The 15746-nt window shown below is 40.3% G+C and overlaps 1 protein-coding gene across 1 annotated transcript in view; it reads left to right on the top strand.

Annotated features, from left to right (window-relative positions):
- fcho2 (FCH and mu domain containing endocytic adaptor 2) overlaps positions 1-15746 on the top strand; it is a 202094-nt gene that overhangs the window by 101724 nt on the left and 84624 nt on the right. Inside the window, exons 12-15 of the mRNA XM_060836174.1 lie at positions 12078-12137; positions 12653-12820; positions 15245-15256; positions 15556-15580. Of these exons, the coding sequence (XP_060692157.1) occupies positions 12078-12137; positions 12653-12820; positions 15245-15256; positions 15556-15580 (265 nt within the window). The remainder of the gene's footprint in view (positions 1-12077; positions 12138-12652; positions 12821-15244; positions 15257-15555; positions 15581-15746) is intronic.

Here is a 15746-nt window from a genome sequence, read left to right as displayed (position 1 = left end):
ATGTGAGATTAGGAAGGGTTCAAGATGATCTGTTTGGAATAAGCTGTTCCCTTTGGCTGAAGATCGAGAACCAATTTAAGTTGAATGTAAAAAGGATGAAAAGGACACAAATTTCTAGATAATGCAAAACTTGGGAAATTGTGAATAATAAAAATGCATAGTAAGGCACTTCAAAGGGATAGTTGGAGGAATAGTTAAAGAAGTGGCATGTAAAATTTAATACAGAGTAGAGTGAAGTGATTTATTTTGATAGAGGCAATGTAAAACAAAAGGATCAGCAAAGTCATGAAGGTCTAAATGGCCTCCTCCTATAACCGTTCTGTGATTCTTTGAAAAACATTTTAATGCAGTATGTGATTAAAATAATCATCTATTCCTACTCATAGGTCACACATTTGCACAAATGCAGGAAGGATGGTTCTGATTTCTGAGGGAGTCCACAACCAGGGGTCACAATCTAAGGATATAGGATAGGCCATTGAGGATTGAGATGAGGAGAAACCCAGGTTCTCTGCGAAAGAAAATAGTTGACGCCAACACAGTGACTGCTTTCAAGAAAGAGTTATAGAGTCATACAGCATGGAAGCAGACCCTTCAGCCCAATAGTCCATGCTGACCATGTTCCCAAACTAAATTAGTCCCACTTGCCTGCGTTTGGCCATTATTCCTTCAAACCTTTCCTATTCATGTACTTATCCAAATGTCTTTTGGACTGTGTCTTGAGTCTTCTGCATGAATACCTGCAAAAGTCTGAAGGAAAATGTCAAATCCCTCCTATGCCCAGTATCTTTTCAGGAGCATTAATTATGAAAAACTCATGTGCTTACACAGCCTCATGTAAATTAAGGTGTTTGCTGAATTTTCAATTCTGACAATTTACTAGTTGAATTTTAATTGTTATCCAAATTCATTTGAGAACTATTCTAACTAGTCTCCCACCTGTTGCCCAATTGTTTAAATAGCTAGCAAATTAAAATTAAATTCATACGGAGTGAGTACATGGGAAGACCAAGAACTGACACTTTCAATTTAGCCTACAAACATGTAGGGAATATACTGTAAAACATGATTCGGGATCACAGTACCCAGAGACAGCCATTTCCATGCTGTTAGTTTCATTTTAAATGTTGTAGCTGAACCTGCATCCACCACTTCCTTTTGCAGTTATTCCACACATAAATGACTTGTGTAAAAATGTTGCCCCTCATGTCCTTTTTAAAACTTTCTATCTCACCTTAAATATGTGCCTCCTAGTATTGAACTCCCCCACCCTAGGGAAAATAGCCTTGCTATTCACCTTATCTATGTTCCTCATAATTGAATAAACCTCTGTAAGGTCACCTCTCGAACTCCTACACTCCAGTGAAAACATCCCAGCCTATCCAGTCTATTTTTATAACTCAAATCCTCCATTCCCGGCAACATCCTGGTAATTTTTTTCTGAACCCTCTCCAATTTAATAACATCCCTCCTATTGCAGGGCAACCAGAACTGCACATAGTACCCCAGAAGAGGCCTCACCAACATCCTCTACAACCTCAATATGACCACCCAATTGCTATACTCAATGATCTGAACGAAACCCCGCCTTAACCACCCTGTCTACCTGTAGTGCAAATTTCAAAGAATAATGTGCTTGAACCCCATGATCTCTCTATACTGCAACACTACCCAGGACCCTACCATTATTTCTATAAGTCCTGTCTTTGTTCTACCAAAATGCAAGACCTCATATTTAGACAATAGACAACAGGTGCAAGAGTAGGCCATTCTGCCCTTCGAGCCTGCACCACCATTCATTATGATCATGGCTGATCATCCTCAATCAGTATCCTGTTCCTGCCTTATCTCCGTAACCCTTGATTCCACTATCCTTGAGAGCACTACCCAACTCTTTCTTAAATAAATCCAGAGACTGGGCCTCCACTGCCTTCTGGGGCAGAGCATTCCACACACCCACCACACTCTGGGTGAAAACATTTTTCCTCATCTCTATCCTAAATGGCCTACCCCTTATTTTTAAGCTGTGTACTCTGGTTCGGGACTCACCCATCAGCAAAAGCATTTTTCCTGCCTCCAGAGTGTCCAATTCTTTAATAATCTTATCCATCTCAATCGGGTCCCCTCTCAGTCTTCTAAACTCAAGGGTATACAAGCCCGCTTGCTCCAATCTTTCAACATAAGATAGTCCCGCAATTCCAGGAATTTACGTCGTGAACCTACGCTGCACTCCCTCAATAGCCAGAATGTCTTTCCTCAAATTTGGAGACCAGAACTGCACACAGTATTCCAGGTGCGGTCTCACCAGGGTCCTGTACAGCTGCAGAAGATGTAGCTTCTATACTCAATCCCCCCTTGTTATGAAGGCCAGCATGCTATTAGCTTTCTTCACTACCTGCATGCTTGCCTTCATTGACTGGTGTACAAGAACACCCAGATCTCTTTGTATTGCCCCTTTATCTAACTTGACGCCATTTAGTAGTAATCTGCCTTCCTGTTCTTGCCACCAAAGTGGATAACCATGCATTTATCCACATTAAACTGCATCTGCCATGCATCTGTCCACTCACCTAACCTGTCTAGGTCACCCTGTAATCTCCTAACATCCTCCTCACATTTCACCCTGCCACCCAGCTTTGTATCATCAGCAAATTTGCTAATGTTACTATTAATGCCATCTTCTATATCATTAATATATATTGTAAAAAGCTGCAGTCCCCCCAGCACTGATCCTTGCGGTACCCCACTAGTCACCGCCTGTCATTCCGAAAGGGAGCCGTTTATCACTACTCTTTGTTTCCTGTCTGCCAACCAATTTTCAATCCAAGTCAGTACTTTGCCCCAATACCATGCACCCTAATTTTGCTCACTAACCTCCTTTGTGGGACTTTATCAAAAGCTTTCTGAAAGTCCAGGTACACTACATCCACTAGATCTCCCTTGTCCATCTTCAGAGTTACATCCTCAAAAAATTCCAGAAGATTAGTCAAGCATCCCTTCATAAATCCATGCTGACTCTGACATATCCTGTTACTGCTATCCAGATGTGTCGTAATTTCATCCTTTATAATTGACTCCAGCATCTTTCCCACCACTGCGATCAGACTAACTGGTCTATAATTTCCTGCTTTCTCTCTTGTTCCTTTCTTAACAAGTGGTACAACATTAACCACTCTCCAATCCGCAGGAACTGCTCCTGAATCTATCGAACTCTGGAAAATAATCACCAATGCATCCACGATTTCTAGAGCTACCTCCTTCAGGACCCTGGGATGTAGACCATCAGGCCCTAGGGACTTACCAGCCTTCAGACCTAACCGTCTCTCCAACACCAATTCCTGGCAAATATAAATTCCCTTCAGTTCCGGTCCTTCAGCCACTGCTACCTCTGGGAGATTGCTTGTGTCTTCTCCAGTGAACACAGATCTGAAGTACCAATTCAACTCTTCTGCCATTTCTTTGTTCCCCGTAATATATTCCCCTGTTTTCTGTCTTCAAGGGCCCAATTTTAGTCTTAACCATTTTTTTCCCTTTCACATACCTCAAAAAGCTTTTACTATCATCCTTTATATTTTTGGCCAGTTTACCTTCATACCTCAGTTTTTTCTCTGCGTATTTCCTTCTTAGTAATCCTCTGTTGTTCTTTAAAAGCTTCCCAGTCCTCCATTTTCCCACTCATCTTTGCTATGTCATACTTTTTCTCTTTTGACTTTATACATTTCTCAACTTCCCTCGTCAGCCACGACTACCCTTACCTCCTCCTAGGATCTTTCTTCCTTTTTGGAATGAACTGATCCTGCATCTCCTGCATGATACCCAGAAATATCCACCACTGTTCCTCCCCTGTCATCCCTGCTAAGGTATTGCACCATTGAACTCTGGCCAGCTCCTCCCTCATAGCTCCATAGTTCCCTTTATTCAACTGAAATATTGTCACGACTGATTGCACCCTCTCCCTTTCAAATTGCAGATTGAAGCTTATTGTATTATGGTCACTACCTCCTAATGGTTCCTTCACTTCGAGGTCCCTGATCAATTCTGGTTCGTTGCACAATATCAGATCCAGAATTGTCTTCTCCCTGGTAGGCTCCAGCATCAGCTGTTCTAAGAATCCATCTCTGAGGCACTACACAAAGTCTCTTTCTTGAGGTCCAATACCATCCTGATTCTCCCAGTCTACCTACATGTTGAAATCCCCCATAACAACTGTAGTAACATCTTTGCGACAGGCCAATTTCAGCTCCTTATTCAACTTACACCCTACATCCATACTACTGTAGGTAACTCCCAAGAGGGTATTTCTACCCTTAGAATTTCTCAGCTCTATCCATACTGACTCTACATCCACTGATTCTAGGTTCCCCCCCCCCCACCCCGTGCAAGGGACTGAATATCATCCCTTACCAACAGGGCCACCCCACCCCCTCTGCCCGTCAGTCTGTCCTTACAATAGCACATATAGCCTTGAATATTCATTTCCCAGGCCCTGTCCACTTGAAACCACGTCTCAGTTATCCCCACAATATCGTAGCTGCCAATTTCCAAAAGAGCCTCAAGCTCATCCATCTTATTTCTAATACTTCGTGCATTCATATATAGTATTTTTAATTTGTTACTGCTCTCACCCTTCCTATCAACCCCTGTTTCACTCAACCTTACAGCATGATACCTTTTTGAGTTTTCTTCTTCATTGATACCGTTGTCTTTCTTGACTTCCATTGTTCTAACTTTCCCTTCAATTTCCTTCTTAAACTTCCAGTTTGTCCCCTCCCCCCCACTATTTAGTTTAAACGCAGCTGTGTTGCAGTAGCAAACCTGCCTGCCAGAATGCTGGTCCCCAACCTATTAAGGTGCAAACCGTCTCTTTTGTATAATTTATGCTTACCACAAAACATACCCCAGTGATCCAAGAATTTAAATCCTTGCTTCCTGCACCAGTTCCCCTGCCACCCATTCAAGTCCATTGTCTCCCTGTTCCTGGCCTCTCCAGCCTGAGGAACTGGAAGCAAACCGGAGATAACCATTCTGGACTTCCAGCTTTTCAGCCTCCTTCCTAGTTCTCCGAAGTCCCGCTGTAGTATGTTCCTCCTCTTCTTCCCGACATCATTTGTGCCGACATGTACCACCACCTCTGGCTCTTCACCTTCGTCCTTGAGGATTTCCTGCACTCTGTCTGCGATGTCCTTAATCCTGGCACCAGGAAGGCAATACGCCATCCTTAAATCCCGCCTGTTGCCACAGAAACCCCATTCAATTCCTCTCACTATGGAGTCCCCTATCACCACGGCTCTGTGCGATGTCTGATTCCTCGGCTCTGCCTCCACGCCAACGTTTGATTGACAGACTTGACTGCCTCGCGGACTGGCAGTGTCATCTGTCTCTACTGTTTCCAAAAGGTTCAACTTGTTCCTGACAGGTACTTCCCCTGCGGTCTCTTGCACCTGTCTCCTCTCTGCCTTCCTCATTGTCTTCTCTCTTCTGGTATGGTCGGTGTAATAACCTCGCTGAAGGCCCTGCCCAGAAAGATCTCGTTCTCTCGAATGAGCCTAAGGTCCTCGAGTTCTTTCTTCAGTGCTGCGATATGCTCTGTCAGTAGCTGAACATACACAAACTTTCCACAGATATACAAGCCAGATACACCAGAGTCACTGACCTCCCACATAATGCACGTAGCGCACTGAACCAGCTGGGCAGTCATGTCTTCACCCTCTTCAACTGTGGCGTAATCACTTGACTCAACCTCCTTGTCGAAGACTCCTAAGCTAAAGACTCTCTCTTCTCTCAACAGAAACTCCCTGGACTCTCTTTTTGGGACAAGTCTGTGGACTTTAAAGTTAGGTTAGAGGAGGAGGGTGGGAGGGAAGCCCTACTATGTAGGGGGTCTAGAATGCACTCACTCAAATAACAATCACTTTATCTTTCCAACCGGCTCTGCGCTCCGACTTCTCTTGCGCCCAGCTCCCGCCGCTCTCTGCTGCAAAAAGACTGTTGGCTTCGAGGTAAGTCCTTAAATAACAATCACTTTACCTTCCCAACCGGCTCTGCGCTCTGACCTCACTTCTGCCCAGCTCCTGCCGCTCTCTGCTGCATATTTATCCACATTAAACTTCATCTGTCACTCTTCAGCCCATGACCCAATTGGACAAGATCTCTTTGTAATCTTAGATAACCTTCTTCACTGTCCATTATACCACTAATTTTGGTGTCATCCGCAAACTTATTAACCATCCAATTTGTTTATATAAATGACAAATTAAAGTGGACCCAGTACAGATCCCTGTAGAACACCACTGGTCACAAGCTTCCAGTCTGTAAAACAACCCTCCCCCACCGCCCTCTGTCTCTTACCTTTGTGACATGGAGAGGAAACAGGAACAAAGTACTGAGTTGGATGTTTAGCCATGACGATGTTGAATTCCGGAACAGGCTTGAAGGGCTGAGTGGCCCATTCCATCTATTTTCTATTTGCAGGGCTCAGGGTTAAAGAAGAAATTTTAGACTAGCAGAATTTTTCTTACAGAGAACTGGCAAAGATGAGGGACCAAATAGCCTCCATTGAAACTACAATCATTCTATAATTCTGGAATTTGATCTATCAGCATTATTTCAGAGTCCTGATGCTGTGTGACTTGGAATTGAACTTGCCTGGAATGGTGTTTCTGTGGGCCTGATGGATTATTCTTTGAGTTACAGATTTGAAACATGCTGCCAAAGGAGCTTTGGTAGTTGCTGCAGTGCTGGTACACACTGCACTGAAAGTAACCTGTAGCACGGTATAAATGTTTAAGACTGTGAATGAGGTGCCATTTAGGTGAACAGCTGCTTTGTTCTGGATGATGTTGAATATGAGCATTTTTGGAGCTACAGTTGTTCAGGCAAGTTGGAAGTGTTCCAGAGAATTCCTGACTTGTGACTTCTAGATGGTGTGAAAGCTTTGAGAAGTAAGGTGGCTAGAAACTTACTGCAAATTCCCAACCTCTGATCAAATCAAAATAGTACCTGTTGACGCATACTACTGCATATTCTGAAGAATTGGGAAATGTTGGGATAGATTAGGCAAGGTTGATACACCAAGCGACTCAAATATTCTTGTACACTGATCATTGAAAGCAAGCATGCAGATGTAGCAAACATTTGGGAAGGCAATTGGTATGTTGGCCTTCATTGCAAGAGGATTTGAGTACAGGAGAGGAAAGGTTTTACAAAAGCTGGACAGGGCCTTGGTGAGTCTACACCTGAAATATTATGTGGAAGTCTGGATTCCTTCCCCAAGATATACCTGTCATACAGGGAGTGCTACATAGATTCACCAGACTGATTCCTGGGATATGCTGTAGTAGGTTTGTTAGATGAGGAGAGTTTGGGTTGCCTGGGACTATATTCACTAGAGTTTAGAAGAATGTGGGCCATTCTCAATGAAATGTTAGAAACATTCTGACAGGTCTGATAGAGTGGATGCAGATTCAGAACAAGGGTTCACGGTCCCAATAACCTATTAAATTCTCTACCACTGAAGATTGCAGAGGCAAAATCATTAAATATATTTAAGAAAGAAATATGTTTCTAGAAATTAAAGGTGTCAGTGGTATGGGGAGAGCAATGGAGTTTGGTGTTCAGATAGAGAATCCGCAGTGATCATGTTGAATGAAAGAGTAAACTCTATGATTGAGCATTGCAGCCCCCAGCAAACTCTCCACCTCTGACCAAATGATAGAAGAAAGGTTGTTGATGAATCAATTAAAATGATTGGACCTAAGAAAGTCCCTTAAGAAATCCCTGAAACATTATGTGGGACTCTGAAATGTAGAGAAAGCAGGTTCAGTCAAGGCATTCAACGGGGCATTAGATGATTATTTAAATAGAAATAATGTGCAGCCTTATAAGGATAGGACAAGAGAATTGCACTAGGTCATGGCACTCGTTCACAGAGTTGGTGCAGGCACAATAGGCCAAATAAAATGATTCTGTGGTCAAATGTTGCTTTGATGCCAGGGACAGCCACTCTCACCTCATTTCTGGAATTCAGCGTGGAGTTAAGTAGTTGAGGGAGAAGCCAAAATAGGTATGGATGATTGGGCTATTGGTGAGTAATACAGCTTGATAGAACTGTCAAGGACAAACTTCCATCATATTTTTGATGACTGAGAATAGACTGATAGGCCTTGATTGGATTTGTTTGGCCTTTTGTGCACATGACATTACTGGGCAGTTTTCCAAACTTTTACATAGATACTAATGCTGTATCTGGAATAGCTTAGCTAGAGGCCTGCCTAGTTTTGGAGGATAGGTTCTTTAGCATTGTGGCCACGATATTGTCAGATCCTGTAGCATTTTCTGAATCTGTTGAACTTGACTGTTTCTTGACATCACCTGTCATGTAACAGGCAGCCTGATAGACTAGATTTCATTTGGGGATTGATGTGTTGCAAAAATTGGGAGAAGGTGAAGCTAGGAGTGCTTGGGAGAAGAGAAATTATGGTTCAGTCCTGATGTGGGAGTAGGTTTGGATCTTCCTCATTGGTGAGGGACAGGGGATGAGGGAAGTCACAGGATTTCAGAATTGTTACAGCACAGAAAGACAGCATTTGGCCCATTGTGTCTGCACACTTCTATTACCTAGTGTAAATTGCCTGCCTTTTCCCCATGTTCCTGCACACCATTTCTTCCCCAAGTAATCATGAAATGCCTGTTTGAATGCCTCAGTTGAACCTGCCTCCACAACCTTTTTTGACAGGGCAATCCATATTCTAATTCCTCACTGAAAAAGCGTGAAAAAGTGTTTTCTTTTATTGCCAGGATCATAAAGGGTCTTGAAGTGCATGTGAAGAGGATCTGTCCTCTTCCATTGCCCTTTTTTGCTTGCACATCACTTTAAATCTATGCCTTCTTGCTCTTTTTTTCACTTTTATGAGCAGGAACGGCTTCTCCCAATCTATTCTATCCAGCCTGCTCATGATTTTGAAAGTCTCAATCAGAATTCCTTTCAGTTTTCTCTTCAGGGAGAACAACTTTGTAAACTTATCATAGCTGAATTTCTCAAACCTGGAACCATTCTTATAAGTTACTTCTATTCTGTTTCCAATGCATTCACTTCTTTCTTATAACGTAGTACCCACAACTGTAAATTATACCACAGCTAAGTGTCTTGTACAAGTTCAACATCACCTCCCTGCTCTTGTACTCTGTGCTTCTATTAATAAAGCCGAGAGCACTATGTACTTTATTTGCTGCTTTCACCACCCATCTCTTCAATGATTGTGCTCATGAGATTAGATTAGATTCTCTACAGTGTGGAAACAGGCCCTTCGGCCCAACAGGTCCACACCAATCCTCCGAAGAGTAACCCACCCAGTCCTATTTCCCTCTGGCTAATGCACCTAACACTACGGGCACTTTAGCACCACTTCACCTGACCTGCACATCTTTGGACTGTGGGAAGAAACTGGAGCACCCAGAGGAAACCCACGCAGACCTAGGGAGAATGTGCAAACTCCATACAGACAGTTGCCCGAGGCTGGAATCAAACCTGGGACCCTGATGCTGTGAGACAGCAGTGCTAACCACTGAGCCATCATGCTGCCCATAACAATTGGTAATAGATTCATGGTCATCATTACTCTCTTACTCAGATTTTTTTATTGAATGCAAATTCCATTATCTGCCATGGTAGGATTTGAACCTGGGTCCCCAGCACATTACCAGGGCCTCTGGATTAACAATCCAGTGATAACACCACTATACCATCACCTGGCTGCACTCCCTTGAGAATTGCACTCCCTATTTTATGTGGTCTTTCAAGTTCATACAACCAAAATGCATCACCTCTCACCCCTCACCCTTCTTTGCATTCAACCTCATCTTCCACCTATCTGCCCAGTCCTCCAACTTGTGGATGTCCTTTTGGTGTTCTGCTCTCCTCTTTACAGTTTACAACTCTTTCAAGTTAGTGCTATCTGCAAACTTTGAAATTTTCCACTTCACACCACAGTCCAGACCATGACTATATTATGGGAAAAGCAAGGGTCCCAATATTGACCTCGGGGAACCTTCCTCCAGTCCCAAACTATCCATTTACCATTATTCTCTGATTCCAATTATTCAGCCAATTCTTAATATTTTGCATCCATGTAGTTTTTATGTCAGACCTTTACAGTTTTCCTCACAAGCCTGTTGAGTAAAAAAAATTCCAGCTTCATTAATTTAATTCAAATTTCACTCTCTGCTCTGGTGGGATTTGAGCCCTTGTAACCTAGAATATTTCCCTGGACTTCTGGAGTGCTGATCCAGTGACATTGCCATGACACCACCTGCTACATTGCAGTGGTAAGGTCCCAGTTGGAGGTGCTGTGGTATTAGCAATTGTTTCTGATGATACTAGAGTCGGGAGGAGGTAGGTGGTGTTGGCTTTGAGGAAACACTCACAGTCCTTGACCATAAGCAATGCTATATTTTCACCTAGCCTCAGCTCTTTTCTTTCAACTGTCCAAACTACTGGGCTCCCCAAGGCATGGGAAATTTGATCATCTGTGCTTAAAACTTGAATATCTGTTAAAATGAAGGCAAGCAGCATGACTGCAAGTTGCAATACTTGAATAACCAACCTATATCCCAGTTAATTGTTTGCGAGTTGTTCTCCTTAATTCTAATCTAGAAATATGCAGGTTTTAGTATGATCCAAACTCATTCAGTTTTGAGAATTGAAAGTAAACTCATTATCTTTGACATTTCCACATTTGTTCTCTTCTGGTCACCTGAGTTTGTTCTGTGCCAGAAGGTTGTGCTTAATAACAGGAAAATTATCCATTTTAATAGAACAAGCAGAAATAGAGCGTGACATATATGGTAAGGAATTGGGAAGAAAAGAAATCTGGGTTGACTTTTATTGTTGAAGAATTTGAGTTTAGGAGTGAGGAATCATTGGTGAGACCATATCTGGAGTATTACGTACAGTTTTGATTTCCTCACCTGAGGATACGTATGCTTGCCTGAGAAAGGGTGCAAAGCAAGTTCACCAGACTGATTCCAGGGTTGGATGTATTGCCATATGAGGAGAGACTGAGGAGACTGTGCCTGATTTCTCAAGAGTTTAGAAAATGAGAAGTGATCCCAATCAGCATGTGAAACTCTTATAGGGCTAAATAGGGTAGCTGAGGAAAGGGCTTTTTCTCTTGCCTGCTGGCGTGTCCAAGTGTCTCAGTCAGGAAATAAGACATAGGCCCTTTATGAAAAATGAGGATGAATTTCTTCAACAGCATTGACGAATCATTAGAGTTTTCAATCAAAGAGGGTTGCAGAGGTACAGCCATTGAGCATACTCAAGACAGAAATCAATAGATTTCTGGATATTAAAGAAAGTAATTTATACAATGTTAAAAATCACACAACACCAGGTTATAGTCCAACAGGTTTATTTGGAAGCACTAGCTTTCGGAGCGCTGCTTCTTTATCAGGTGGTTATGGAATATAAGATCGTAAGACACAGAATTTATAGCAAAAGTTTACAGTGTGATGTAACTGTAATTATATATTGAAAAAGACCTAGATTGTTTGTTAAGTCTCTCATCTTTTAGAATGAACATGTTGGTTTCAATTCTTTCATATGTAAATGGCAGATCCTTTTTAAAGTTCACTTGAGAATGTAACTAACAATTGATGTCATATAATACATTGATAGTGCGGCAAAATACGTTGGAGTTCAAGATTAGCCATAATCTAGTTGAATTGCATAGCAGACTTGATCGGCTGGATAACCTACTCCTGTTCTATTTCCCATGTTCCCAATACAGCTGACCAGGATATCATGGAAATTTGTTGCTCACCTGTTTCACAAATTATTTTTAAAGCATCTTATCTTTAATTGCATAAGGAAAAAAATATGTACAGTAGTTTTATTGCACAGCACAGCACCTTTAACAGTTTAAATGGTACTATATATATTTTGTTTAATAGTATGCATACAGCTGGAAGTGCCTTTCTTGATATAAATGGTTTAATTATAATAATAATTGGCAGAGTTTTAATCTTGTACAAAATTGGTTCTCATCGTTGGTTAACAATTATATCTGTTTCTCCAATAGAATATTCCAGAGGTGGATGAAGAGGGTTACTGTATCAAGCCAGAAGTGAACCAAATTAATATCCTTATGTTTGACATTAGATGTTTCAAGTTATCTTCATTTCGTTAATACTTTGGGGTAATCGGTAAGGTACAAAATGGAAATAAGACAGATCATTACAGAAAATAGCTGCAATTGTATTTCAGACAAACTGCTCTTTCGACTAACTAGGTATAACAGGAATGTTACATAAAATGAGAACTTCATTTCTCACTGGCACTTCAATATAGTAATTAATCTTGAAATGTTAAATGTTTGGAACAAAAACTATTGGAAAGTAAAAGTTTGCTAACATTCTAAATTATTACATTGGATTTTAGTGAAGTGCCACCAGGTGTGGAAAAGATGCTTTATCCTTCTGATTTCTAAACATTTAGTTGTTTGGAATTCAAAGTTAATATTCATTTCATGCCTGCATACAATTGCAAGAAGAAATTGAACATGTTTTTGTTCATTGAAATGTTATACCTAGGCTAACGTAATATCCTATTTGCAATCATAAAAGTGTGTTTCTCTCCCTTGACTAATGAAAACATGCCAAAGAAAACAATTTCTACTCATCAAGTGATTCAGGCTCTGAGGATGAGGAACCCAGGAAGTTCCATGTGCAAATCAAACCTGTTCAACCAAATAATGGTACTAACCACACATTGGAAGAACTGAAAGCATCCATTGGGAATATTACACTTTCTCCCTCCCCATCTGTAAGTAATATTTTCATTTTATTTAGTAATGATGATGTGAAGCTTGTTTGGGAATTTTGGAAGTATATTAAAATACTAACTGGTTCTTAGAGGCCCATTGAAAATGTGCATAAAAATGTTCAATTTATAATGTTACATAATATTTTACTATGCTTTGATGATTGTTTCTTTTCAATGATGATTGCTTCTAGTTATTTTTGTGTTGGTGTTATACTATAGCATAATTGTTGTCACCGGTTTTGTTCATCAGAAGGCAGAGTTTCATTGTGGGTGATGGTGGTCAAAATGCAATAATCGGCTGACTTATTCAGAATTAGTCTCCTTGTTTAAAAGAAGATTATACCTGCATTTGAAGCAGTTCAGGGAAATTTACTAGTTTAATAGCTAGAATGTGGCTTGACTGATGAGCAATGGCTGGAAAAGCTGGACTTTTTTCTGCTGGAATTTAGAAGCATGAGAGATGACTTGATTGAAGCATACAGGATTATAAAAGATATTGACGAAGTGCATGTGAAGAGGAGCTTTTCTCCTATTGAAGATGTAGATCTAGGGATCACTTTAAAAACATGATGTTGCCTACGTAAGACAGAGGAAGAGATTTTTTTTTCCCCTTAAGGTTTGAGAGTATTTGAAACTGGCTTCCTCAGAGGTTGGTGGAAGTAGGATCTTTAAATTCTTTCAAGATAAAGGTGGATAGATCCATAACAAAACCAGGTGATTAATGGTTATTGGGGTAGGTGGGAATGTGGAGTAATCAGATCAGCCATAATCATATTGAATGGCTTGAGTGGCTTATTTCTGCTCCTAAATCATATGTTTTTAAGATACATAATAAGTATATTATGTATTCCAGATAAATACATATTTTAAATGAATCTGATAAATGCTATGACACTCCATTGTTCCTTGCTGTGAAGTGTCATACCATTGATTCATCATTAATTGAAGTTAAAGATGAAATTGGATATCTTGTGCCGTATTATATTGACTCTTTAGGGAATAAATAGTTCAATCTGGTGAATGAGGTTGAGAGTGTGGTGCTGGAAAAGCACAGCAGGTCAGGGAGCATCTGAGGAGCAGGAAAATCGATGTTTTGGGCAAAAGCCCTTCATCAGCCATTCGGCCTGATGAAGTACTTTCACCTTCAATTCATCAATTTTCCTGCTCCTTGGATGCTGCCTGACCTGCTATGCTTTTCCAGCACCATATTCGACTCGAATCTCCAGTAACTGCAATCCTCACTTTCACCAATCTGGTGAATGTCTAATCTGTTTTTCAATATTTGTTCAAGTTCGAATTGAATTAGGTTCTCTGAAAGCCATCTTAAGAGATGTTTCATGGTTATCATGCATCTTTCAACCCATTACTGATTCTGGCACAGCAAATCAAGAAATCCTCAAAACGTCAGATGGATTTTTGTATGTCTTTCCTGAGCTTCATGCCCGCTTATATATAAACCACCAAACTCTGCACTTCCAAACAGTCCTAATTTGAATACAAAAATCATGCAATTAAATTCAGACTGAGAAGATCCTCAGTTTCTGCATAGAGATTTAGCACATCTTTGTAATTCTGAGTAGAATTGACATTACAGGGGTTGTGCAGTTTTGGGTAATTAGCTCAAGGGCATTTGTTTTATTGAGAATTGGGGCTGAAGAGTGAAAAAGGAAGCTATAAAATAATGAATTTTGATGTTAATGATGGAAGCTATGACTTTTTATTATTGATAGTAACTTTAATCTATCAAACTTAATATTGAGCAGTATGTAATCAACACGTACAACTTGAAGGCCAGTGCAAAAATTCACAAGATCCTTAAAATAGGTTTTCCATTAAGAACACCTTTCACTTTATTGGATTCATTATTTGGCCTTTGGCTTATTCACCAACTTCAGTTTACCATACCAACTGACTTTCGTATTCTTAACTGAAGGCTAGAAGTATAGCTGAATAATTATAACTGTAAAAATATTTTTTATAAAATCATGGAGTCATGCAGCATAGAATCAGATCTATCATCCGCGCTGACCCAGACATTCCAATCTGACCCAGTCCCAATTGCCAGCCCATATCCCCCTCAACACTTCCTATTCAATCCCCATTCAGGTACCTTTTAAAATTGTCACATTAAGAGGCATTCGCCTCCACCTCCATCAATTCCTCTGACAGCTCATTCCATACATGCACTGTCCTCAGGTCCTTTTCATATCTTTCCCCTATCACCTTAAACATATGTGCTCTAGTTTTGGACTTCCCCATTCTAGAAAAGTGACCTTGGCTGTTCACCCTATCTATACCCCTCATGATTCTATAAACCTCTAAGGTCAGAAATCTGCCTTTTGATATAATTATATTACTGTGTAATTCCATAACTGAATAATTAAACTATTCTTTTGGTTTTCATCTTTTACATGCTGACTTCAGAGGCATAGCCCGGTAAGTATGTATTTCATCTTTGAAGGGCCCTTTAGTGAGTATTTGCTTAATTACATATATGTATGTGTATACATGCAAAAATGTGTATGCTTAATTTATGTTTTTTTTGTTATTTATTTGTGCTTTGGTGTATGCACTAATGGGAATTATATTTTTGAATTTTGTTATTACAACTTGCAATAACTATTGAACTACTATTTTTGTTTGCATTGTTTTAATAATTGTATTATACATTTGATATGAATAGAATTTGAATTGCACTATTAATGTATTTAATTAATTTTTATTTGCCATTCCAGAATGCAATGAAAAGAAATTCATCTAGTAAGTAATAGTTGATGGGTTTCTGCTTTATGTTTTGCTCTCTCCAACTGGTATTATAATTTATTAGTTTGTATTCACAGACTATAGGTTGGAAAAGTTGGTACTTTTTTCCCTTTGAGAAGTGAATGCTGAGAGAAAATTTGATAAGCTATATTTATAGAGTTAG

This window comes from Hemiscyllium ocellatum, chromosome 2 (genome assembly GCF_020745735.1).
Source record: "Hemiscyllium ocellatum isolate sHemOce1 chromosome 2, sHemOce1.pat.X.cur, whole genome shotgun sequence".
Lineage (NCBI taxonomy): Eukaryota > Metazoa > Chordata > Chondrichthyes > Orectolobiformes > Hemiscylliidae > Hemiscyllium > Hemiscyllium ocellatum.
The sequence above is the reverse complement of the archived record's forward strand: the minus strand, read 5'-3'. Positions and strand labels throughout refer to the sequence as shown.